This window comes from Chionomys nivalis, chromosome 5 (genome assembly GCF_950005125.1).
Source record: "Chionomys nivalis chromosome 5, mChiNiv1.1, whole genome shotgun sequence".
NCBI classification, from domain to species: domain Eukaryota; kingdom Metazoa; phylum Chordata; class Mammalia; order Rodentia; family Cricetidae; genus Chionomys; species Chionomys nivalis.
In genome coordinates this window covers 2,888,024-2,915,880 of record NC_080090.1, presented here as the reverse complement: position 1 = coordinate 2,915,880, position 27,857 = coordinate 2,888,024, and the positions used below count along the sequence as shown (strand labels likewise).

Sequence of the window (27,857 nt, the reverse complement as noted above, 5' to 3'; positions counted from 1 at the left end):
GGATGTCGGATGGGATTCCAGGCAGGTACGTACACAAGAGCACGCTGTAAGCCAGGTGAGGGGTCATGTGGGCTGTGATCTCGCCACAGAAATGCTGCCCACAGACCAAGCTCCTGTGTTCAGTAGTCAGCAAGATTTCCCAGGAGAGAAAGACCACACATGCTGGAGTCAAGCTCTGCCCGCCCACCTCCACCCAGGTTTCCTGACCGTCTGAGACCCTCCCCAGCAGCCAGCAGCAAATTTCACTTTGTGAGCCCTTCTCCTATCTCTGGTCTCATCAGGCAACTTGCCTAAGAGGTCACTGTCAGTTTCTGCCTGGAGACTTGGGCTGTGCCACCTGCCTTATCCCAGTCCTGCTGGTGTTGAGATTCTGCCCCCTCTTGCCCTGAGGACCTGGGGACCATACTCTGCCTCTCTTCGTGGTACCAGGCCCTCTTGGTGTCTTTTTTCTGTTTGTGGGAGAAGTTGGCTTCCTGCGGGAGCCCTTCTGAGATGCAGCCCGGTCTGAGTCAGAAGCTACGGTTGCATTGGATGATGATCTTCGAACCGCTTTCTGTGACTCCTCCTTCAGCAAGTCCAAAACCGTGGCTGGAAGGTAAGCATTTATTCAGTGAGAAAGCTGCAACCTGGGAAGTGGCTGTCAAAGAAACACTAAGGGACCTCACAGGCTCTTGCCGAGTTCTCCAGGTTGGCCTCCAACTCTCAGGCTCAAGCAATCCTCCTGTCTCAGCCTCCTGAGGAGCAGGTCCTGTAAGTGCCGCTACACCCAGCTTCGCATAATATTAATTCTTTGTACTGATATTGTTTTACTATCCTTCTCTGGTCTTGCAGTAAATGCCTTCCATTGTGGACTAGGGTCACTCCAGAGATGGGGATGTCTGCCTAAGATGATATCCTTCCTCTTGCAAGTCTTCCATGACTCCCCATTTTACCATGAAGAATTCCTCACTTCAGGCTCCCTCACAGTGTCCTGCACCCCCTTCTGTGCCAGACCCTCATGATATATTTAGCTCTCCAGGTCTTCCTATAATTTGACTTGGAATTTGTAGGGATCAGAGATATTGAATATCCTTTGTTAAATAGCTTAGAACCTCCCGCAAAGCAAGTACTAATAAATATTGTAAAGTGAATGAATACATAAATAATTACATGAATGAATGAATGACTAGAGAACAACAGATCATGGTAGAAGCAGGTATCTCCCGCATTAATTCTGGTTGGCAGGAGAGATGCATATACTGAGCTACAACTTATTAATCCTCATAACTCTTAAGAGAGAAACTGTGACCGTTGGAGCCCAAGATGGCTCAGCCATTAGAGCACTTGCTGCTCTTGTCAGAGATTCAGATTCAGTTCCCAGCATCCACACGGCGACTCACAACCAACTGGAGTTCCAGGGGATCCATAGCCTCTTACTGGGCTCTGCAGACTCCTGCATGCACACAGTGCACATCTATATTGCAGGCAAAATCTCCACACACAGAAAATAAAACAAATAAATCTCACCAATAGAAAACAATGGAGGTATGACACCGCCCCCCCCCACCCTGGGGATTTGTTAAGGATGTGACTGCACCAATGTCTAAAACCAAAACTCAGAAGGGGACTCACTGGCGAGCGGCCGGAACTGGATCTTCTTAGTCTTGGTTTTCACGGGCACTGGCTTGTATTTGCACTTGCCTGGTGGGGCTCGCCTAGAAACACGGGCAGAAAGCGTGATGACCCAAGAATTAGGACATCAAGATCACCACAGGGTGTACACTCACTAGAACTGGAGCAGCCCTTGCTTGCCCACGGGGCTGAGTGGATGTGATAGGAGTGTGCCCAGAGCTAGGTGCAGAGGAAAAAGGGTACTGGGGCCTTCAGCAGGCAGTGAAAAGGGGAGGACAGCGTGGTGACTGGCACTAGGTCCACATCAGAGCAGCCCAGGACACCTTTCAAAGTCTCGATGTATGCTTCTGTGAAATGCAATAATAATAACAATAACAAGAAGAAGAAAGAAGGGGGAGGAGGAGAAGGAGGAGGGTTTCCAATGGCTCACAGGGAGATAGTGAAGTGTGAGAACTGTATGCTGACACAGCATAAGTGACTGACGAAGAATGGATTTAAAAAAAAAATACTTGGACAAGGCCCAGCACATAATAAGTGTTCAGTAGATGATAGTGATTGATGGAGGAAGGTCATTGGTTAAAAAATAAACTGCTTGGCCCTCATAGGTTAGAACATAGGTGGGTGGAGTAAACAGAACAGAATGCGGGGAGGAAGAGGAAGTGAGCTCAGATGCCATTTCCTCTCCTCTCTGGGGCAGACGCCATGCTCCCCTCTCCCAGGTAGATGCAGGGCAGCTCCTCTCAGAGGCAGACACGATGAAGCAAGCCACCAGGTCAGACATGCTGAATCTTTCCCGGTAAGACTGGTGCTTCACAGATTATCAGAGATGGGTTGATTGCGATATGAGAATTAGCCAGTAAGGGCTAGAGCTGATGGGCCAAGCAGTGTTTAAAAGAACATAGTTTGTGTGTTGTTATTTTGGGGCATAAGCTAGCCAGGCTACCAGGAGCTAGGGTGGCAGGAATGCAGCCCGCAGCTCCCACTACAGAATGGCGCCCACGTGGATAACTGCATCCACAGAAAGCCTGAGAAAGCTTGGGAAAGAATAGAGTAAAGCATGTTTTCTTGGTAGCAGCAATTTCTCAGGTCTGCTCTGCTTGCTAGAGGCAAGCAAGCACTCTCATCTAAGAGAGGCTTCCTGGCTCAGCTTTAGCTGCAAAAACTTGCAGCTCTCTTAAGAGGTCCTGCCATGAACACTTAAACGGTGTTGATGAAAAGATGACTGCATGATTGTTTGTTTTTGGCCGTAGCAGGAAAAAAGTTGTGCTGTTTTAAAATGCCGGCTTTGTGGGCCATCCTGCCAGGGCAAACTCTGACTCTTTGAGGCAGGAGGTCAGCTACAGAGAGAGCATTTGAGTGTTGTAGCTTGTTTGCTGGCAAGGACTTTGAAACGCCACAGAGTTGTGGTGATAAACATGGCTACAGCTGGTACCTCTGCCATGAGGCTGGAAAGCTAAGGAATGGGCTGGATCTAGCTGGCAAAGCCACAGCTTTAATCCTACCCATATTGCTCAGTAATTTAAAGGCTCGTGTGGTCAGAAAAAGAGAGAGATACAGTAAAGAGAGATTCAAAGACAAAGAAAACCTTTAAATGATTTACAGTGTACTTAAAAATATATGCAGGCTAAATGTTAAAAGTTCTTAAAAGTAAAAAAAAAAATAAGGAAGAAAGAAAGTAGTTGGGTGTGGTAGTACACACCTTTAATCCCAACACTTTGGAGGCAGAGGGAGATTGACCTCTGTGACTTCAAGGTGTGGTAGCACACGCCTTTAATCCCAATGCCTGGGAGGCAGAGACAGACAGATCTCTGAGAGTTCAAGGACAGCCTGGTCTAAAGAGTTATTCCAGGACGAAGATATACAGAAAATATAAAATAAAAGTAAAAGTAAATGAAATAGAGGTTAAAATAAAGCCGCACAAAGATGGAAAATACAATGAGAATCTTGATACTATATGTTATTATGCTCTGTTTGAATTGTTTGAATGCTGAGGAAGGAGCAACAGCTGCTAAAAGATATTTGTTTATAAATGTTGCTTAACTAATCCAAGATAGATATTTTCAAAATACCTTGACTTCAGAATTTGGATCTAAGGATATGATACTTTGGAAAAAAGATTCTTCTTTTGTTTTCACAGAGAATGAGACTCTATGGATTTCTTCTTTGATCCCAATATGGTATGATAGACCACGCCCTCCTGAAGGGTTGCTGTGAACACCCTTAAAAAATTGCTTCACTCAACTGCCAACTGAGATGAACCTAGCAGACAGGTTATCCCATAAAAGACCTGAATAACAGTGCCCCCATTCAGCAGGAAGCAGTTTGGAGAGAAAAAACTGCACCCATGTTCCCATATACTGTTTATAATTTTTTTTTTACATTTAAAGGGGGAGATGATATAGATGTGAATAATTTGCATTGATATGAATCTTGGTTTACTGATATTAATTTAAGGTCAATTTTATTATATGTATATGTATTTCTGATATTGATTAAGGTTTTGTGATTGTGTAGTTCACTTAAAAATGTAATGTATATAGGTTGTTAATGGATAATTATCAATAATAGTCAAGCTTGTAGTCATGTTAGTTAGATTTTCTAGATGTACATAGATATATTTTAGATAGGCATTCTTCATATCTTTCAAAGATTATAGAATATGGCATTTTAAATGTTTTAATAACTTAGGACTTTTCATGACAATGAGACACTCTGCTCCTGGCAGCACCAATCTACTTCAAGAAGAAGATGGGCATCGAAGAGGAACCTTATGGAGTTTGATAGCCATTTGGGCAAGAAACTGCTCTTCCCTGGACTGTTGCATAAACTGAACACAGAGAACCCGCAGAGAGAGGACTACTGAACTTGCCTAAAGGTGAGATGATCTTTCGGGGTTCCTGATTCATGAAAGAGTCTGCGAGACATTCTGCAGGGCACAGCAGATAGTGGCTGAACTGCCTTTGAAATTTCCTGCTTCATGGAAATGTCTCTGGATACTATGGACCTGTAGGCTAAAGATGGATGCCCCAACGGTACAGAGGAACTTTGGGTGACTGTCCAGGCAGTGAGATGTCTCTGTGATTTCTAGAGTTTTGTAAGTTGCTTACTTCTCATTTACTCAGGTAATATTATATCCTTCTGAAGTCTTTGATGGAGTTGAAGAATAGATAGTTATAGTTTTCCTTAGTCATGATAAAGATAAAATAGGTGTAAATATTGTAATTTTTACTTGATAACTGTTTTGTTATATGTAATTTTGCTATGTTAAAGTTAAAGCCTTTTTTTGTTGTTTAAACAGAAAAAGGGGAAATGATGGTTCATTGGTCATTGGTTAAAAAATAAAGAAACTGCTTGGCCCTCATAGGTTAGAACATAGGTGGGTGGAGTAAACAGAACAGAATGCGGGGAGGAAGAGGAAGTGAGCTCAGATACCATTTCTTCTCCTCTCTGGGGCAGATGCCATGCTCCCCTCTCCCAGGTAGATGCAGGGCAGCTCCTCTCAGAGGCAGACACGATGAAGCAAGCCACCAGGTCAGACATGCTGAATCTTTCCTGGTAAGACTGGTGCTACACAGATTATTAGAGATGGGTTGATCGGGATATGAGAATTAGCCAGTAAGGGCTAGAGCTGATGGGCCAAGCAGTGTTTAAAAGAATATAGTTTGTGTGTTGTTATTTTGGGGCATAAGCTAGCCAGGCTACCAGGAGCTGGGGCGTCAGGAATGCAGCCCGCAGCTCCCACTACAAGTGATGATGATGGTGATGATGGTGGTGATGGTGGTGATGGTGATGATGGTGATGATGATGATGGTGGTGGTGATGGTGATGATGGTGATGATGATGATGATGGTGGTGATGGTGGTGATGATGGTGATGATGGTGGTGATGATGGTGATGGTGATTATGATAGTAATAGCTGTTACAATGGCAATGGTGAATCACTTTAAGGAAAATCCCTTCAAAGGGTCCTGGCACAGACCCTAAGGATGGCCCTCCTCTCCAGCTACCATCACGCTCATTCTTAAACTGCACATGTGCAACTCCTGAAACAAACGGGCTTTGGGCACCGAGCAGGAACATCCCAGCAGCCCTCTCTGCCATGTCACTCTCACCCCATGTAGGCCAGTGTGCTGACTCAGCTGGCTTGCTATCTTCTTGGCCTCTGGTCAACATGTGTGTGCATAATGCTTGCTGTGGTCTCCCCAGTGCATGGATAATAAATGCCGTCATGAAAAGAGGTGCAAACAGCCAGTCTTTGTGGCTCACACCTACAATCCAAGCACTCAGGGGGCTGAGGCAGGAGGATTGCTTTGTGTTCAAGACTACATAATGAGTGCCATGCCAACCTAGACAATAAAATGGAACCTCCCCTCTCAAGAAGAACAACAGAAGTTTACACCTGCCTTCCATCTGGTTCTTCACAGATGCTCTTGGGAAAGACAATTATCTCCTCTGCAAACTTAATCACCAAAGTGTCAAAGGAGGGGAAGCTAGGTTCACTCTGTCTGGGTGCCATCACCCTCCCAGGGCACTCGGAAGGCTGGGCTGCTCAGGCCTGAGAACAAGAGCTGTGCGTAGAAACAGACCACAGTGGAGGCTGTCCAGACTGAGTTCACCCTGTGCCAATCCACACGCTACTCTGAGCAGGGCATCTAAGGCACCACCTTGAGGACCAACTGAACCTCTCCCAGGAACTTCTGAGATTACACAGATGGAGAGCCTGTTAAGTAAAGCTATGCTGGACCCTGGGCAATGACTAGACCTATTTGTCAACTATCCACTGAATGCCACCTCAGACTGGGAAACAAGCCTCACAGGGACTATCAACCTGTAGATCTAGCTATGAGCTAATTCCTGAGAAGAAAATGACACCAACTCTCACCTCGAGGGGTCGACAAATTTGTAAATAGATCCGTGTGGTGCATAGGCGCTTGGGTAGGAAGTGGCCAGGAAATACAGCTCCCCTAAGGAAACAGGAGTCAGCAACAAGAACACATACCGTCTGAACACACAGAAAACAACCTAATGCAGCTATGGCGCTAAAATCTGTGAGCACCATTGATGAGCTCTGGACTCCTGCCAGTCAGCCTCTCACAAGGCTGCAGGTTTCTTGGGGAAAGTTTGTAGATGGAAGCTACTTGTTTGTTCCCAGCCACCCAGACCCGAAATAATCACACAGAAACTATACCAATTGTAATACTGTTTGACCAATAGCTAAAGAGTATTTCTAGCTAGCTCTTACATCTTAAATTAATCTGTTTCTATTATTTTATGTTTTACCACGAGGCTTGTGGTTTACCGGCAAGGTTCTAGCGTGTCTGTCTCCTGCAGCGACTCCGTTGTGTCTCTGAGTCTACCTTCTTTCTCCCAGCATTCAGTTTAGTTTTCCTGCCTACCTCTATTCTGCCCTGTCATAGGCCCAAGAAGCTTCTTTATTCATTAACCAATAAAAGCAGCATATATGCAAAAGGACTTCCCACATCAAAAGTTCATCTCTGAACCCCCAAAGACTATCTCAAAGCAAGGCCTCGTGGAGGCCACTCCATGTGTGTGCTAGATCCACCAGGCTTCTCTATCCCTTCTTTCCTCCTGGAAACATCAGTGAAGCTCCACCCCCTTCTCCAGCCATTCCATACAGGTGAGGCTTGAGTGCAGGCTGGGGCCATCTGTCGGGCACTTTGTTCTGCCCCTTCATCCCTGTGTCCTGTCAGCCTAGCTCTGGCATTTTCTTTCTCAGTTACTGGGTTGTTTATTTCTTTGTGACCACCCCCACCCTTCCAACCTTTCTTCTCCACATACCCCCATCCCAAACATCCCCAGCCATCCGCTCCGGTGTCACTTCTAGAAAGAGCCCTGCTTCCTCCCAGTCCTTCCTACTTGCATTTCAGGAAATATCTTCATTCTTGACTGATTTCACCTGACTTGGCACCTGCCCATGGGGAGCACGGTTGTGTCTGAGGATGGGCCTCGGCTCCAGTGTCCCATTGGTAATTCTAGACATAAATTATCATAACACCAATTCTGAACTGTGCTACCCCGAGTGGCCTCCCAACCGACATACAGACCCAGCTAGTCATTCATCGAGAAGACAGAGCCACAGTGCCTCAGAGAAGCATAGAGGGATGACGAGACACTAGTGCTTTGTGTGGAGGAGGGGAGAGAGGATATGTTCACATGTGTGACGTGCACACGTATGCAACAGCATGCAGAAGCCAGAGGTTGACCTTGAGTGTCTTCCCTGACTGCTCTCCAGCTTCTTTTCTGAGGCAGGGTCTCTTATGGAATCAGGACCTAGGCTGGCTAGGCCGCTGAGCTCCTGGGTCCGCCTGCCTCTGCCTCTCCAGCACTGAGGTTACAGCTGCACACTGCCTCACCTGGGTTTTACCTGGGCGCTAGGGAACTGAACTCAGGTCTTCACGCTTGCCTGCAGGCACCCAACAACAGAGTCAGTTCCCCGACCTTCTCTTCTTCCTTATCTCTGGCGCACAAGCCTCGGCCGCTCTGCCAACGTGACACAGCGCACAGTGTATCAAATTCACTTACACGGCTCCTGTGACTTTTTGTCCCCTTTGTGGAAGACAGTCAGGAAGTTGCAAATGTGACAGTTCTGTGGCTGTATTTAACAGCTTTCGTCCTCAGGTCTGTGGAGAACAGTGACCGTGTGTTTCTCTGCAGCGTGAGGCTCTTAGTGTCTGCTGAGTCCGCTACCCAGGGTGACAAGTGTTGAAGACACTATGCCTTCACATACTGATAACGTAGTTTGTAGCTGTTCTGAGAAGGGGTCCAAGGAGTCGGGACACATCCTACTCTGACTGAAAACGCCAACACCATCAGACATCATCAGATAAATGGGCTGTCTTCCAACAGTCTGTATGAATGCAGGTCACTCTCTGGCAGGAAGCCTCCAAACTATACAGAAACTCCACAGTTGGGGGCAGGGCTGTCTCACTGCGTGTTCATTTTCTATGACTACTGCCTGTATAATGTGTATGTTGTGAGCATGCCATAGACTTCCAGTTCTATCTTTAGGAAGGGGAATACAAAAGGCAAATTTTCACTGTGGTATCCAGCTAACATCTTTAATATCTATTTTATATTCTATATGTTAATTTTGTGTATGTGAGGGGCATGTATACCACAGTAAGTATGTGGCGGTCAGAGGACAATTTTCAGCTCTCTCTCTGGGATCAAACTCAGGTCGTCAGGTTCAGTGGCACCTCAACCAGCTGACCTATCTTGCCAGCCCCTTAATATCTGTTTTAGACAGAGAGATAGCTATAACATAGTAGGACTTGCTGCAAGCATCCTTCCTTAGATCAGCTTACAAACAGGCCCACGAATAGCTTGGGGCCAGCCATTCACTCCTCACATCAAGTCTAAGGGCTCCGTGGGCAAACTGTGGCAAGAGAGGAGGCAGAAGTCTAGGGCCACTGAAAAGCCGCTTACCTAAAGCAACAACTGGTGCAGGGGACAACGACCTTCTCGTCTGGAAGAGCCTCAGTGGGAAAGAATACACAAAGGACGTGAAGTGGAACCTGCTTGGTGAAGGCGCAAGAGAAAGGAGCTCGCCTGGGGGCAGCTTCTCGGGCCTCAGGGCTGACCTGGGACAAAGCCTTGGCCAAGCCCTGCTTCCCAGAATTCAGTCGGGGACACTAGTTTTGTTTGCCAGGAGTCCTGACTGTTTTCTCCTTGTGACAGACACCTACAGGCTCTGCACAGCAAAGCACCGAAGTCAGGGTTCTGCCCTGTTTCAGAGAAGCCAGCCTCAGAAGATGCACGTCTCTAGGCAGGCCAGCCTCTGGGGGTCAGGCTTTATCTACCTTTTGGGGGGATCCAGCAGAGATGCCCCACCAGGGTGGATGGCTTGCACCAATCCATTCTCTCTTCACTGAGCAGACTCCTGCCAGCCTCTGGCGTCTCTACTTCTTTATGTATTTGGATTCCCAATTTGCAACTCACATAGACTTCCCCTATTTAAATTCTTGACTCTCCAGAAATACCCTCTGCTGATATAGAATGTTCCTCTCAAAGTATCTATCTAGCAGCTAAGGGAAGGGAAGTAAGAGCGCTGACTGGATTTCCTTATTACTTACTCAAGCCAGGTTCCTGTGCAGCCACTCTGAGGCTAAACTCAGAGACTTGCAGCCCTGGCTTCACACCATGAAGAATCTCAGGTGTCTATAACTCATAGACACTCGGCTTTGATGTCTGTGCTCTCTGTCTGTCTCTTTGTCTCTTCATCTCTGTCTCTCTCTGTGTCTCTCTGTTTCTGTGTCTATCTCTGTCTTTATGTTTGTCCTCTCTCTCTCTCTCTCTCTCTCTCTGTGTATGTGTGTAGGTGTAATATAAGACAAGGTCTCATATATCCAGATTAGTCTCAGACTTGCCCTGTAGCTAAGGACAATCTTGAATTTCTGATTCTCCTGCCTCCATTCCTAAATATTAGTATTACAGGCATGCACCCAGAGCCTCAGGAACTCTAGCAACAAATTCCATCCACAGCCTACGGCACCATCTTATTACCTTTGTGCCATTATACATGGTTAGACAAAATATCCTGTGTGTGCTTGGGTAAACAAAATGTAATTTCTTTAAAATATTACATTTTAACCTTTCAAAATGAAACATTAACTAATGGAATGCTGAAATTAAAAATGAGTTCTCTGGCTCTGTATTTTTAAGAGCACACATGTTTCTCAGACATGAGTATATGCCTTGGCTTCAATGATCAATGATGTTCTTAGCATGTGCCTGGCCTCTTCTGTCAACTAACCTTGCTGCCTACCCACCCACCCCATATACCTTTTATACCCTGATCTCTTTCCCACTAACCCTAGGCAGGGTCAGGAAGACCCTAACCCAATCAATGATCACACATCTCCTCCCACCCAAGGGGATAAGAATGGGCTGCGCACTGGGGCCTTGCCCACGTCATCATACATTGTTTTAAAATAAAGTCGAGTCTCTGCTGTGATCTGCTGGACCTGCTCTGCCTGCGCCCTACTTCCCTTAGTCCCTGGCTCATTGGGGCATCCAGGAGTTCCTGTGTAGGTGCCGAGAAGTTTCATCGGGACGGGTGAGTGTGTGCTATCCTGGGGCGGACTGTCCCGGTAGAGAGCACAAACACCCCTCCCCCAGCTCCTGCTGCAGGGCTTGCTCTCCTACACACCCGCCCCCACCCCCACCCCCAAACCTGCCTTGTATGCAAGGTCCTTAGCTGTGGAACAGTTTCCTGCCATTTCACTAAGGCTACCAACCCAGAGCAGTGAGTCCCTGACCAGAGGGCAGGCCTCAAGGTCCCCGCCAGGGAAAGCGGGCCCCTGCTGCTGGGGCTGCAGTCTCTGCTGTGGTCTGCTGGACCTGCTCTGCCTGCGCCCTACTTCCCTTAGTCCCTGGCTCATTGGGGCATCCAGGAGTTCCTGTGTAGGTGCCGAGAAGTTTCATCGGGACGGGTGAGTGTGTACTATCCTGGGGCGGACGGTCCCGGTAGAGAGCACAAACGCCCCTACACTAAGGCTACCCAACCAGAGCAGCGGGCAGGCCTCAGCAACCCCCGAAAGGGAGCGCAGGCACCTCCAGCTTGTACTGCAGTGTCGCCTGTGTTCTACTGGACCCCGCCCGACCCCTTGCATTCGGCCTTCTTTACGCGGGTCATTGGAATACCACGCATCCATGTTTTGGTGTTGAGGAGTTCACCTGGAAGGGAACGGTTCTTGCCCCTACACTGAGGAGATACACCTAGAGAGTTAGTCACAGCAAAGACTGGTCCAAGACATCAGGCCTCTCCTGGCTCCATTTGAAGGAAAAGATGGGCAGGCGCCAATGCAAGAATTCCCCCAACAACTTGAAAGGCAACGTGACATCACCAGGATCCAGGAATCCCGAAATGAGAAGTCTAAACCCTAATACAGAAGAATTAGAAGAATTCGACTCAAAAGTGAATTTTATGAAAATAATAGAGGACCTTAAACAGGAAGTGAAAAACTGCCACAACCGATTAGAGATTACAAACAAAAAGGTAGAGGAAATGAATAAATATCTCAAAGATACCCAAGAAAACCAAGAGAAACAAGAAAAAGTAATCAAACAGGTAAGGGAAACGGTTCAAGACTTGAAGAACGAAGTGGAAGTAATAAAGAAAACACAAACCGAGGGAAGGATGGAGATGGAAAATTTGAATAAACGAACAGGAACTACAGAGACAAGTACCACCAACAGATTACAAGAGATAGAAGAAAGAATCTCAGACACTGAAGATACCATAGAGAAAATAAACACTCTCATCAAAGAAAACAGCATAACCAACAAATTCTCATCACAAAACATTCAGGAAATCTGGGACACAATAAAAAGACCAAACCTAAGAATAATAGGGATAGAAGAAGGAGAAGAAGTACAGCTCAATGGTCCAGAAAATATATTTAATAAAATTATAGAAGAAAACTTTCCCAACCTTAAGAAAGATATTCCTTTGAAGGTCCAAGAAGCATACAGAACACCAAATCGACTGGATCAAAAAAAACATCTCCTCGTCATATAATAATCAAAACACAAAACATACAGAATAAAGAAAGAATATTAAGAGCTGCAAAGGAAAAGGGTCAAGTTACCTATAAAGGTAAACCTATCAGACTTACACCTGATTTCTCTATGGAAACCATGAAAGCCAGAAGGTCCTGGATAGATATACTGCAGAAACTACGAGACCATGGATGCAAGCCCAGACTACTATACCCAGCCAAGCTTTCGTTCACTATAAATGGAGAAAACAAAGTTTTCCAGGATAAAAACAAATTTAAACAATACGTAGCCACAAATCCAGCCCTTCAGAAAGTAATTGAAGGAAAATCACAAACCAAGGAGTCCAACAATGCCCACAATAACTCAGACATCTAAAGACCCTTCACCAGCACAACTTGAAGAAGGGAAACACACAAACTCTACTACCAAAGAAAAGAAAGAAAGAAAGGAAAAATGACCGGAGTTAACAACCACTGGTCATTAATATCACTTAATATCAATGGACTCAACTCACCTATAAAGAGGCACAGGCTAAGAGATTGGATACGAAAACAGGATCCAACATTCTGCTGCTTACAAGAAACACACCTCAACCACAAAGACAGACATCTACTCAGAGTAAAGGGCTGGGAAAAGGTTTATCAAGCAAACGGACCTAAGAAACAAGCAGGTGTGGCCATACTAATTTCTAAGAAAGTTGACTTCAAACTAAAATCAATCAAAAGAGATGGAGATGGACATTTTTTACTCATAACAGGAACAATTCACCAGGATGAAATCTCAATCCTGAATATATATGCCCCTAATATAAAAGCACCCACTTATGTAAAAGAAACATTACTAAAACTCAAGGCAGTCATCAAACCACACACACTAATAGTAGGAGATTTCAACACTCCTCTCTCACCAATGGACAGGTCAATCAAACAGAAACCTAACAGAGAAATAAGAGGATTAAGGGAGGTAATGAATCAAATGGACTTAACAGACATCTATAGAACATTCCACCCAAATAGGAAAGAATATACCTTCTTCTCTGCAGCTCATGGAACCTTCTCGAAAATAGACCACATACTCGGTAACAAAGCAAACTTACACAGTTACAAAAAAATATCGGTAACCACCTGTGTCTTATCAGATCACCATGGATTAAAGTTAGAATTCAACAACAATGCTATCCCCAGAAAGCCTATGAACTCATGGAAACTGGACAGTCAACTACTGAACCTCACCTGGATCAAGGAAGAAATAAAGAAAGAAATTAAAGTCTTTCTTGAATTCAATGAAAACGAAGACTCAACATACTCAAACCTATGGGACACTATGAAAGCAGTGCTAAGAGGAAAATTCATAGCATTAAGTGCCCACTTAAAGAAAACGGAGAAAGCACACATTGGAGACTTAATAGCCCACCTGAAAGCTTTAGAAAAAAAAGAAGCAGACTCACCTAGGAGAAGTAGAAGACTGGAAATAATCAAATTGAGGGCTGAAATCAACAAAATAGAAACACAGAAAACAATCCAAAGAATCAATGAAACAAAAAGCTGGTTCATGGAGAAAATCAATAAGATTGATAAACCCCTATCCAAACTAATCAAACGGCGGAGAGAGAATACGCAAATTAACAAAATCAGAAACGAAAAGGGAGACATAACCACAGACTCAGAGGAAATTCAGAGAATCATTAGATCTTACTACAAAAATCTGTATGCCACAAAATTGGAAAATGTTATAGAAATGGACACTTTTTTAGATAAGTACCATATACCAAAGTTAAACCAGGACCAGGTGAACAATCTAAATAGACCTGTTAGTCGCGAAGAATTAGAAGTTGTTATAAAAAACCTCCCCACCAAAAAAAGCCCAGGTCCAGATGGCTTCAATGCAGAATTCTACCAGAACTTCCAAGAAGACCTAATACCTATACTCCTTAATGTATTTCACAATATTGAAACAGAGAAGTCATTGCCAAATTCCTTTTATGAAGCTGAAGTTACTCTGATACCAAAACCACACAAAGACACAACCAAGAAAGAGAACTACAGGCCAATCTCACTCATGAACATCGACGCAAAAATACTCAATAAAATACTGGCAAACCGAATCCAAGAACACATCAGAAAAATTATCCATTATGATCAAGTAGGCTTCATCCCAGAGATGCAGGGCTAGTTCAACATACGAAAATCTATCAATGTAATCCATCATATAAATAAACTGAAAGAAAAAAACCATATGATCATTTCATTAGATGCTGAAAAAGCATTTGACAAAATTCAACATCCCTTTATGATAAAGGTCTTAGAGAGATTAGGAATACAAGGGTCGTTCCTAACTATAATAAAAGCTATTTATAGCAAGCCGTCAGCTAACATCAAATTAAATGGAGAGAAACTCAAAGCTATACCACTAAAATCAGGAACACGACAAGGTTGTCCACTCTCTCCATACCTCTTTAATATAGTGCTTGAAATTCTAGCAATAGCAATAAGACAACATAAGGGGATCAAAGGGATTCAAATCGGAAAGGAAGAAGTTAAACTTTCATTATTTGCAGACGATATGATAGTGTACATAAGCGACCCCAAAAACTCCAGCAAAGAACTCCTTCAGCTGATAAACACCTTTAGTAGCGTTGCAGGATACAAGATCAATTCCAAAAAATCAGTTGCCCTCCTATACACAAAGGATAAGGAAGCAGAGATGGAAATCAGAGAAGCATCACCCTTCACGATAGCCACAAATAGCATAAAATATCTTGGGGTAACTCTAACCAAGGAAGTACAGGATCTATTTGACAAGAACTTTAAGTCAATGAAGAAAGAAATTGAGGAGGATACCAGAAAATGGAAGGATCTCCCTTGCTCTTGGATAGGGAGGATCAACATAGTAAAAATGGCAATTCTACCAAGGGCAATTTATAGATTCAATGCAATCCCCATCAAAATCCCATCAAAATTCTTCACAGATCTTGAGAGGACAATAATCAACTTTATATGGAGAAACAAAAAACCCAGGATAGCCAAAACAATCTTATATAATAAAGGATCGTCTGGAGGCATTACCATCCCTGACCTCAAACTCTATTACAGAGCCTCAGTATTGAAAACAGTTTGGTATTGGCATAAAAACAGAGAAGTCGGCCAATGGAACCGAGTAGAAGACCCTGATTTTAACCCACAAACTTATGAACACCTAATTTTTGATAAAGGAGCTAAAAGTATTCAATGGAAAAAAGAGAGCATCTTCAACAAATGGTGCTGGCAGAACTGGTTGTCAACGTGTAGAAGAATGAAAATAGATCCATATCTATCACCATGCACAAAACTCAAGTCCAAATGGATTAAAGACCTCAATATTAATCTGAACACACTGAACCTGATAGAAGAAAAAGTTGGAAGTACTCTACAACATATGGGTACAGGAGATCACTTCCTACGTTTATCCCCAGCAGCACAGACATTAAGGGCAACATTGAATAAATGGGACCTCCTGAAACTGAGTAGCTTCTGTAAAGCAAAGGACACTGTCACTAAGACAAAAAGGCAACCCACTGACTGGGAGAAGATCTTCACCAACCCTGCAACAGACAAAGGTCTGATCACCAAAATATATAAAGAACTCAAGAAACTAAACTTTAAAATGCTAATGAACCCAATAAAAAAATGGGGCACTGATCTGAACAGAGAATTCTCAACAGAAGAAATTCAAATGGCCAAAAGACACCTAAGGTCATGCTCAACCTCCTTAGCGATAAGGGAAATGCAAATTAAAACAACTTTGAGATACCATCTTACACCTGTCAGAATGGCTAAAATCAAGAACACCAATGATAGCCTTTGCTGGAGAGGTTGTGGAGAAAGAGGCACACTCATTCATTGCTGGTGGGAATGCAAACTTGTGCAACCACTTTGGAAATCAGTGTGGCGATTTCTCAGGAAATTTGGGATCAACCTACCCCAAGATCCAGTAATACCACGATTGGGAATATACCCAAGAGATGCCACATCAAATGACAAAAGTATCTGTTCAACTATGTTCATAGCAGCATTGTTTGTAATAGCCAAAACCTGGAAACAACCTAGATGCCCTTCAATGGAGGAATGGATGAGGAAAGTGTGGAATATATACATATTAGAGTACTACTCAGCAGTAAAAAACAATGACTTCTCGAATTTTGCGTGCAAATGGATGGAAATAGAAAACACTATCCTGAGTGAGGTATCCCAGACTCAAAAAGAGGAACATGGGATGTACTCACTCATAATCGGTTTCTAGCCATAAAATAAAAGACATTAAGCATATAATGTGTGATCCTATAGAAGCTAAATAAGAAAGTGAACCCAAAGAAAATCATATAGTCATCCGCATGGAGAGGGGGAAGTAGACAAGATTCCAGGGCAAAAACTGGGAACTTGCGGGTGAGGTGGCATGGGGCAAAGGGGAAATGGGATGAGAAATATGAGAAGGGGAGGATGGGAGGAGCTCGGAGGATTGGGATGGTTGGGATATAGGAAGGATGGATACGGGAGCAGCGAAGTATATATCCTATCTAAGGGAGCCATCTTAGGGTTGGCAAGAGACTTGACTCTTGAGGGGTTCGCAGGTGTCCAGGAATATGTCCCCAGCTGGTACCCTGGGCAACTAAGGAGAGGGAACCTGAAATGACCCTATCCTATACTGATGAATATCTTGCATATCACCTTAGAACCTTCATCTGGCGATGGATCGAGGTAGAGACAGAGTCTCAATTTGGAGCAACGGTCTGAGCTCTTAAGGTCCAAATGAGGAGCAGAAGGAGGGAGAACATGAGCAAAAAATCAGGACCACGAGGGATGCACCCACCCACTGTGACAGTGGAACTGATTTATTGGGAGCCCACCAAGGCCAGCTGGTCTGGGACTGAATAAGCATGGGTTGATTCCGGACTCTCTGAGCATGGCGGTCAATGAAGACTGATGAGAAGCCAAGGACAATGGCACTAGGTTTCGATCCTAATACATGAACTGGCTTTGTGGGAGCTTAGCCTGTTTGGACGCTCACCTTTCTGGACGTAGATAGAAGGACCTTGGTCTTCCCGCAGGGCAGGGAATTTGGACTGCTCTTCAGTATCGAGAGGGAGGGGGAATGGAGTGGGGGGAGGAGAAGAGGAGTGGGGATAGGGGGAGGGAAGTGGGGGGAGGGCAATATTTGGGAGGAGGGGAGGGAAATGGGAAATGGGGAGCAGGTGGAAATTTTAATTAAAAAAGAATAAAAATAAATAAATAAGTAAAATAAATAAATAAATAAATAAATAAAATAAAGTCAGCAGAAGAGGAGTATATGAGCCTCTCCAAAGTCAGAGATGAGAGCACAGTGCCCCTCACGAGGAGGTGAGCTCTTCCACCTCAACAGGGTGGCAGGTGGGACAATCAGCAGCCAACCTATTTTCTCCCCTCGTGACACCGGAGATAATAGCTGCACCACCTGGGCACTGAGGTTACCAATTACCCAGCGTGTTATGAGACTCGGCCCACGGACTGCCGTAAGAGAAGCGACTATCCAAACGACAACAGACAAGCAGCCAGAGCCCGCAGTTACGGAAGAACAACCCAACAGGACTGCAACAGGTTACCCGCTTCGTCTTCCGCAAAGGAGATGATGAACTGGCTGTGGGTGCTGATCAGCCCCGGGAAGGCACAGGACGAGTTGCCCAGGCAGATGTCTTGCTTTCTCCATTTCTTAGTTTTCCTATCTTCCTGCAAAGCCATAAGTCGACTAGATGAAAAATAAAACCGTATGTTGTAGGAATCGTATTTCCATTTCAGAGATTATTTTCCCACCAAGAATTGGGGATCCTTAAATATTAGCTGGGTCTTAACTGAACATGGGAAAGCACACCTCTAAGAAGCAAGAGGATCACCGTAAGTTTGAGAACATTCTGTTCTCCATAGTGAGCTGTAGGTCAACCAGAAATAGCAGTACCCTGTCTCAAAAAGCAAACAAATAAATAAAAAGATAAATAAATACTTTCTTACCCACTCATGAAGTCCCCAAAGATGTAGAGGCCGTTAAGATTGGGAGATTCACACCCACGGTAGACATACCCTCCTGTGACCGACTTGCCCACTTCATGGCCATAAGCATAGATGGGCAAAATGTCATCTGTCAGGACCGAGAAAAAAGAACGGAGATTCTGCCTGGGTGGAGAGGTCTAGGGAATCAAACATGAACTTCTGAATTCAATTGTCTGATTTAGCTTTTAGCCATCAGTAAGCCAGACAACTGACTCAATTGTTTTTAGGTTGTGTTTGTTTTTTCTCAACAGACCAATCACAGATGCAAGCTTCCCTTTAAATCCCCTCCCTGGTTCCCCTCTTAGACTCATGGGAAATATTCAAGTGTTAGCATATGGGAAGTCTGAAGACATGGGTGGAGGCAGAAGGGTCAATAAGCATGAGGTCAGGCTGGGTTACATGTGACCCTATCTCAAACGCAGGAGGAAAAAGGAAAGGAGGAGGGAGAGGAAGAGGAGGAGGAAGAAGAGGTGCTAGTCAGTTTTCAACTTGGAAGCAAGGGAAGCTCCTAAACACCCCTTGACTGTTGATTTTGAGGGGCTGCTCTCTTCCCTGTGTATGTGGAATACCATTTTAGTGGATCGTCCCAACTGGGAGACTGTGTTTAAAGTTTATGCAGTCATCAAGTTTGCTGTACCAATGGTTCTTAAAATAGTATGCCTAAAAGTCACTCAAGGAAGTTCTTTAAAGCACAGTTAGTTCCTCTACCCCAGCTCACCTAATATGTAAACGCATTATGCCCGGCATACACCAGCTGAAGCCATCTTTTAAAAGGATTTTACATTGATACACTGAGCCCTTGCCATGAAGACCACTTTCAGGAGCTGGTTCAAGTCTTCCCTCACTTGGGTCCCAGGATCAACTCAGGTCAAGTTTGGCAACAAGCACCTTTATCTGTCTCACTGGCCCCAAATCAATATCAACTGGCTTATCTTCTATTCCAGAGTTGGCCAACATTCCATTCTGTAGATCAGAACCTGTGTGCCAGTGATCTGAGCAGAGGAAGTTGCGATAGAGAGAAGGGTTTTGTGTTGTACTCAGGAGGCTGCAGCTGGAGGATCATGGATTTAAGGTCAGGGTCAGTCCAGGCTTATTCAGACCCTGTCTCAAGAAGCAGAAATAAAAACAAGCCTTACAGTAGTCAATCAAAGGCAGCCACAGGGAGCTAGAACGATAGGAAAATAACTGATCTGCCAACATTAGGGAGCTACTCCCCACCCCCTGCAGGGTGTCCTGCTGGCCTTGAACTCCCTGTGTAACCGGAATTGGCTCTGAAATCACAATCCTCCAGCCTCTGCCTCTTGCACTGCAATTCTAGGCAAGTACTACACCCAGCAGGGATCGACTTTCAAACAAGCATGGCCAAAGTGTGTCTGGTGTCACTGTCTGGGGCCGCAGAGGTAGCACCCCACAACCCAACAATAAGTTACCATGGAGATAGCCTTCAGGGTACTCAGGTTGTGTACCGCTGTCTCCACTAGCAACCTAGTCAACTCATTCCAAAAGCCTAGACAGCGTTTTGCTTACCCAAGGAAGCGTTGTGGCAAAGCCTCTTATCATAACACTCGAATCCTTCCCTTGCCCTCCAGCCGTAGTTCCCGCCTTTGACAATGAGGTCAACTTCTTCAAACTTGTTCTGGCCCACGTCCCCACAGAATATCCGACCCCGGCCCTGGCGGGTGATGGGGTCCCCTCGGTCCACAGCACAGCGCCACATGTTTCTGATCCCATAGGCATAGACGGCAGGGTGGGCCCCTGGCTCAGAAACAAAGGGATTGTCCAGGGGCACTCGATACGGCCGGCCATCCTTGCCTGCCCCATTCACATCAATCCTCAACACTTTCCCTAGCAGAGAGCTTCTGAAAGACACAAAAAGCCCAAAAAGAGGCCCAGGTGAGCAAGGACCAGAAGAGAGATAAGGGGTGGGGGATGGAGGGGGATGCGGATATGGGAGGTAGGGAGAGTTGGTGCCAGGAGAGAAATCCAGGGGAAAATGGCCTACTTCATTCTTTTAAATCTGTACAAGACGCTTAAGAGTTCCTCATCTCTGGCTCAAGGAGATCTACTAAAAAATGTGACAGGATCCTGCACCATTGCACCATGTAACCCTCAGTACTTCAGCTTTTGTTTTCTGTCTTAACGATGGGTGCTCTCCAATTAGTCTAAGATTATAAATTTGAAAATAAGTAATGGTTTTATTTTTCCCCAGATAGCAGTGTGCTCAGGAAAAAGACATTTTTTTTTTTTTGAGAAGATCTTCGAATGAGTTTGACTGCTGTAGGCAAGTAACACTGTGCGGCAATGCTGCTGTAACCATACGTTTTATGAACTATTACGCACATGGTTCTTGGTCAAATCCCTGACGGACAGCACTCGGCAGACACTAGCTTAGTATGATTAATATTTTACTCCTATGGACAGCGTGCACAAGCTCCTCCTGAGTGCAAAGGGCAGACTGGCGTGGGTGGTTCTAATACCGGTGTGCCAGTCTCGGGCTCTGTCATTTGCCTGTGGTGCCTCTTTTGCATGTCTGTAAAATGCAAACCATGATCCCTACACGTCATAGGGGCCTTTCATCCATGCTTACACGAGGTCTGGTACTGATGTCATAGCAACTAAAACGGATGAAATTTTTCTTGCCCTTGAAGCACGTCAAGTTCTCCAGAACAATATACAATCCAACTGAAGCGGTCGCTGGCAACATCCTGGGTCCTCAGTATATATCAGCTCTGATCAGCTGGCTTCCCGTGTGTCTCAGGGCCTAGGGCAGAGCTGGGGACACACTGTCCAGTACTACTGTTAAGTCGAATTAAATGGCGGTTGTCATTGAGCATCCTGCTAGCATTTAATTTTTAAATTCTATTCTACACAGCACTGTGGTAGTTATAGTAATTATTTATTTATTTATTGAGACAGGGTTCCATGCTGTAGCTCTGACTGTCCTAGAACTCACTCTAGACCAGGCTGGCTTCACACTCAGAAATCCACCCGCCTCTGTTTCCCAGGTGCTAGGATTAAAGGTGTGGGTCATCGCACCTGGCTGCATCAAGTATTTATAATATTAACTAGAAACGTATTCTGTGCTATTTATAAGACAGACAGACAGCCAAAGGTCCCTCTCACTGGCTCCAGAGGAAGGGATTAGATCTTCTGAGCTTGACTCTGGCAGAAAGAACACTGTCCCAGAGGTACTCTCAAAAGGAGCAATAGCCACAGCCTCCATCCTGCTTACTTGTTCTGAGCGTTTCCAAACTTGCCAAAGGGATCCCCAGCCTGCCCTCCATCCCCAGTGAATATGTACAGATAGCCATCCAGGCCAAAAAGAAGCTGTCCACCATTGTGGTTTGAGGCTGGTTCATCTATCTCCAAGATGACCCTGGAAGAGAAAAAGAAACTAGACATTAGGTTTTGGCAAGGCTGAAGCCACATGTTCTCAAGACACCCAGAAGTTGCTTGCCCCAAGCCATCAAGATCTGCAAAAGTTAGCTGAACCTGGCTTCAGTCTCCAAGGACCACAAAGGAGGTGGCTTGGGGCCATAAGGGTCCCCATGTTTCCTGGTATAATTCCTTTGTGAATCTTTTATTTTTTTCCAGTACTAGAGATTGAACCTAGTACTTTTGCACAAGTCAGGCAAGCAGTCTGCATCCCTAGAGGTTTGTGGTTCTTTCTTCTCTCAAACCATGACATCGCAAGCTGAGACATATGCACGAATAGCTTTACGGCCTTGGGCCATAGCTACCATGCAAGTGAGAAATCCCACACTAAATGGAAAGGGTTTGATTTCTAGTGGTCACACAATTAGTTAGAGGCTACTGTTGTGTTTAATATATGATCTATAATCACCTTAAAATTCCTTTGGGCTACCAGTCCTGGCTTCTCCTTGGGAAACACAGGCAAATATGACTCTAACTAGGGTAGTCAGGCAAGGGCTATACCCCATAAGGACGCTTCTCTCTAGACATACCCAGCTTGTTCTCATTCATCAGTACTGACTCTTTGCTCAACATTTCTTATGTGTATTAATCTTTCCTTGTAAGTATGTTTTCTTTTCTGTACCACCTGTATGCAGTAACAGCAGATGCCAGGAGGGGGAGATCGTATCTCCTAGAACTAGAATTACAGATGGTTGTGAGCTGCTGTGTGGGTGCTGGGAACTGAACTCAGGTCCTTGGTAAGAGCAGCAACTACTCTCAGCCCCTGAGCCATCTGTCCAGCCTGTTTTCTTAACATTTCAAGCTCAAAACCCAGGCCCATCCCTTCACTGTCACCCCAAGAATGGATGGGCATCATTTGGAAGCACGATTTCAGGTTCTCATGAGATTGTCTCACCTCTCTGATTTGGGGTCCACTTTGTTAGGGTCAGACAGAGAAACCTTCATCTCACTTATCCGGATTTTCTCCACCTTCCTCTTGCCCAGGCATGAGTAATAAACGTACAACTTGCGGTTGCGGCGGAATTTGGGGTGAAAAGCCAGCCCCAAGAATCCTCTCTCATCCCCAATCCACGGTGTGGTCAACACCATGCTCTTGAGGTCCAGGAAGGGCTGCTCCAGGCGACTGCCATCAGGGAGGTAGACCCACACCACGCCTACCTGCTCAGCAACAAAGAAGCGATGGGTGCCGTCCCCAGCATGGACCATGGCCACAGGGTTCCTCAGCCCATTGGCCACCTCGGCCAGGCAGAGCTGCAGGCAGCCCTGGTGGTCCTCAGCTACCATTCCCAGGTTGCGGTTGAGTTGACTGTTCCTCAGCACATTGGGGAAGCAGTAGTCCTCGTCGGGAAGGTGGAGGAGGTGGCAGAAGCGGGCGCCATCCTTTCCATGGGACTCCTGGAGGCTGCGGTCATTGGTTAACAGGGAAATGGCAGAATGACAGTTGTGATGGAAGGCGGAGCAGTAGTCAGAGCAGAGGCCAGGAAGGTTCCGAAGGGGCGTCTGAGGGTTCTCGGCATCGTAGAGGTGGGCCGCATAAGGAGAGCACTCCTGGAAGAGGAACCAGAAACTTGATCTCAGCTCAAGCAAGCAAAAAGAGAGGAGCAATGGTCTAGTAGGGAATCTGGATTCTGGAGGTTTGCCTACAAAATGCTATTAATCATTTCTCCAGGACCCAGCTTTCTGACAGAGCTGATGAACCTGGAGAAAAAAACCCTCATATATTCACCACACTGTGCCTAGCATTTCAGCAGCTTAGTTCTTTTCCAAAATATTTATTAGCATATATTAAATTTTACATAATAATGGGCTACATCGTGACATTTTTATGACACATAATTCACGACATCACCTTTCCTGTCTTCTTCCCATCCTCGCTGATCTCCTTCTTTCCAAATAGCACCCCATCTACTTTCAGTGTGTGTGTGTGTGTGTGTGTGTGTGATGAGTTTTGTTAGGTCTGTTTACAGGAGAATGGGTGAGGGTTTGTTCACAATAGCAAGGCAGCTTATCTGTGGTTATACCACTGAAGAAAACATCTCTCCCTCTCTGACCAACCATTAACTAGGATATAAATCCTCAGGCGGTGGGATCATGAATCCCTCTCCATTCCGTGACAGGCTGCTAGTTAGATCTCGCACGGGTCAACATAGCTCTTAATAGCTTAGTTCTTGACGCTTAAAATTATATTAGCCGGGTGGTGGTGGCACATGCCTTTAATCCCAACACTCAGGAGGGAGAGACAGGTGAATCTCTGTGAGTTCAAGGCCAGCCTGGTCTACAGAACAAGTTCCAGGATGGACTCCATAGCTACTGAGGAACCCTGTCTTGAAAAAACTAACCAAACCAACCAAACAAACAAACAAAAATTATATTTGATGGATGAATAGCTTTTAAAGCTCTGTCTTTATTTATGTGTATATGTGGGTGTTTATGAATTTATGTGTACCATATATGCAGGCATTTGCGGAAGCCCAAAGAGGGTATCAGACCCCTTGGAAATGAAGATGCAGGTGATTGTGAACCACAATAGGGGTGCTAGAAACCAAATGCTAGTCTTTTGCGAGAGCAGCAAATGCTCTTAACCACTCAGGGAAAACCTCTCCATCTCAAAAAGAATATTTTTAAAAAACAATGGTATTACATTTTTCAACTCTTCCTTTCCCTCAAGGTGAAGCAACATGGCACAAGTTCCGTGTCTATTAAACCTAGACAGTATTAGTATTTCCCATTCTATGTTCCTTCACATTTGAAATAGTTAACAAGTCAAGTTTATATAATCAAAGATCTTGCCCAGAGATTTAGATGTTTAGTCATTCCTTCATGTATTTAACATTGTGTTTGACATAGGCAGGGCACTACGCTGGAAGCTATAGGTTTCTCTGTCAAATCTGGGTTTTCAGTAATGAGACTGCCCTATACAAAGGCATATAAGGTTTAAATGTCCAAAGGAGTATCTGCTGATTGACCTCATAGAGTCTAGGACCTGGGATACAGCAATTTCAGAGACAACAGTGGTATAGGAGGTCCTTCTGTTTGTGTGTTGCTTTCATTGGTTAATGAATTAAGAAACTGCCTTGGCCTAGTTGATAGGGCAGAACTTAGGTAGGCAGAGAAAACAGAACTAAATGCTGGGAGGAAGAAGGGCAGAGTCAAAGAAGCCAAGGATCCTCCACCTCAGACAGACACCGGTTAGAATCTTGCCAGTAAGCCACAGCCACACATGGTGATACATAGATTAATAGAAATGGGCTAAATCAAGATATAAGAGTTAGCCAATAAAAAGTTAGAGCTAATGGCCAAGCAGTGTTTTAATACAGTTTTTGGTGTGGTTATTTTGGGTGTAAGCTAGCCGGGAGGCCGGGACAAACAAGCGGCCCCTCTTTACAATACAACAGAATTCTGTAGGTCTACCATCAGCTCCCAGTAGTGCTGGCAAACAGAGGCAAGGGAGACTTGGGAAGTAAAAATGGCAGTTGCGGTGGTTTGAATGAGAATGGCCCCTATTGGTGCATAGATTTGAATATTTAGTCCCCAGTTGGTGGGATTGTGGCCTTGGAGGAGGTGTGTCATGGGGGGGGGGGTTGTGGTTACAAAAGTCTCAGGGACTTCCAAGTGTTCTCATTCTGCAAGATGAATCAAGATGTGATCTCTTGCTGTTCCTTCACTTGGCCTTCATGGGCTCTAACCCTCTGAAACCATAAGCCATATTAAATGCTTTCTTTTATATGTTGCCTTGGCCATGGCATATTATCACAACAGTGGAAAGGTAACTAAGACATAAGGTTGAAAGGACAGAATTCGGGACAGCAGGATAGAGGTGATTCTGTCAGCCAAGCATCCCAGACCAATGGCAGTTCGAGCAACTTGTCCCCTTTACAGAGGGACAGAAGCACTTTTCATGTTTATTAGAGTTCTGTTGTTCTCGCTTATTTCCCCTGATTGGACACCGCAGAGCGAGCCCTTGGCAACCAGGCAGAGGGAAACGAAGAAACCCAGAGATGCACAGTGTCTCCTCCTGGACTGTCTGGTCCATCCAAGGCTGCTTGTCAGAGGAGCTACACAAACCAGAATGACCCACTCTCTAGTGTCAGCTCACTCCCATCCACCCACTCTTGGACACTGAAGCAGAGAGAGAAGGGGGAGTATTAAGGGCAAAATGATGAAATACTGGGGAACAGCACTGGCAGTGGAAACATAACCATCACCCTGGCATGCTAAGGCAGCCATTTAGAGCTGGCCAAGATGTTTTGACTCATCTCAGAAACCAAACCAGTGTTTCTTCATGGGGAGAAACTCGGGCCCATAAGATTCTCTGCTGTGTGACTGTCCCCTTGCATCTCTCCCATGTGCAGGCCCCACAAGCAATGGTGAGCAAAGTACACAGTCAGCTTCTCATGGAGCTCATACTTCCTGAAGTTCAGAAAACCAGTGCAGAAAGCGGCCAGACATGACGCTGGTGCTTTACTCTGCTGTGATGTAACCAAGAGGTCCTGAAACCCGAAGTCAACAGGACTCCAGAAAGGTAAGAGTCATAACCACCTGTAGAATCGCTTTCAGATCTAGACCACAGAGAGTGGGGGAAGTAGCAAATAGACACAAATAAGGTGATATTATTCTTCAAGTCCATGAAACAAGGGAGCAGCTGAATGTGGCTCCTGGATCAGAGAGGTCATGGGAAGGAGAGAGGTTTTCAGTAGAGGACTTCCATGCTACTTATAAAGCCCAGCTCCTGGGGCTGAGGAGGCTGCTCGGTGACTGAAGAGCTGTGCTTGCATGAGGACCTGCGTTTGGATCCTAGCCGGGCAACTGTGCCTGCAACCCCAGCACTGGACCAGAGGCAGAGGATAACTGGAGCTCACCCACCAGTCACCTACCTGAGTGAGGGAGTCCCAATTTTACAAGAGACCCTGTCCCAAAAACATAAGGTGAAGGGTGACATTGAGCTTCAATAAAGACACACATACACACCACACCACACATGAGAACATGGTGTGTGCACATGCACACACACACATACAGGCACACATGCACACCCCACATGCTCATCTCAGAATCAAATCTCCAGGAAGCAGCTAAGGGATAGAGCCCTGGCATGAGAGCACAGCCCCAGGGCAATGCCACCAAGGTGGCTGCCCTCTGACTCAAACTGTACTGTGATGCCTGCCTGGGATGCCTGTGCCCATGCCTAGAGCTGGGGAGGCCAGTATTCTTGGGAACAGTGACCACGGTGGAAAAAAGCCCTGGGACAGCCACACAATAGCACTAACTCTGGAAGGTGTCAGGTCAAAGGTCAGCCTGGACTTTCGTCACATCATGAGAGTGCTGCTTTCTTAAGCAGCTTCTCTCGTTGGCACCCTCTCCCCACAGACTGGTGTGTGTGTGTGCACAGCTTGTACCTTCGTGTTTTCAAGCTCAGCTCACCTAAGGTGATGCCTCCCAAGTGTGGATTTTGGCTGCTGGCGAGCCTGGAGCAGAGAAACTCTGAGTCATTGCCTCCCAGCAACTTGAGGCTTTCTCCCTGCAGCCCAGGAGTTTTGCAGACAGGACCCCAATCCCCGCCACTGCCACTGCCATAACAGAAGCTTCCTTTACAAAGTGCCTACCCTGGCAGGGGCCACTACCCTCTCCCTTGCATGATCCATAAATGCCACAGGAATGCTGTGCCCAGCTCTCTGGTTCCTGTCAGTAGGACAGAGCAGCTTCCCTGAGAACCCTATGAATGCCTCTCAGACTTCTGCTGCCCGGGAAAACACCTCAAAGGGAAGAGTATGGAGAACCAGTGCACACCCTCACCCCAGCTCTCCAGGGAGGCACCTGGCAGGAGCATCCTACCCCAGGACCTGCCTCTCAGCCCAGCACCCTAAAGCCAGAAAGCACTTTTCCAAACTGGCTCTCTCTCCTCCTCATAGGCAAACCCACCTGGCAAAGGATGTCTTTAATGTAACCTCCACACAACTCGTGGCCCCTCAGGTCAAAGTAGTTCATGATGTCCCAGTACCGGGCAGCGATACGGTGGTCCTTCCGTTGATCACAGCAGCCGAAGGAGTTATAGTCCGAGCAAAACTCCAGGTGGAGAGGAGGACGGAAGGGTGGCCCATAATCCAAGCACTGGGGGTGTCCCTGCAGCAGGCCCACCCAGCCCGAGAACGTGAGGCCCAGGTAGAAAATAGCAGGAGAGAGCCATGGGGCCGGACGACCGGGAACAGTGTGTGGGCTAATATGTTTTCCCAGCAT

General features: G+C 45.7%; 2 protein-coding genes across 2 annotated transcripts in view; both read right to left on the bottom strand.

Annotated features, from left to right (window-relative positions):
- Nucleotides 1–27,857, bottom strand: part of Taf1a (TATA-box binding protein associated factor, RNA polymerase I subunit A) — a 118,607-nt gene that overhangs the window by 56,578 nt on the left and 34,172 nt on the right. The window lies entirely within an intron of this gene.
- On the bottom strand, nt 224–27,857 carry Hhipl2 (HHIP like 2). The gene is made up of 9 exons (XM_057770557.1): nt 27,543–27,857; nt 22,519–23,171; nt 21,421–21,564; nt 19,716–20,047; nt 18,150–18,276; nt 17,747–17,889; nt 6,494–6,575; nt 1,612–1,694; nt 224–588 (listed from the first exon to the last, which is right to left on the bottom strand). Exons 1-9 carry the CDS (start codon nt 27,855–27,857, stop codon nt 305–307), a joined length of 2,163 nt encoding a protein of 720 aa, XP_057626540.1. The 3' UTR covers nt 224–304.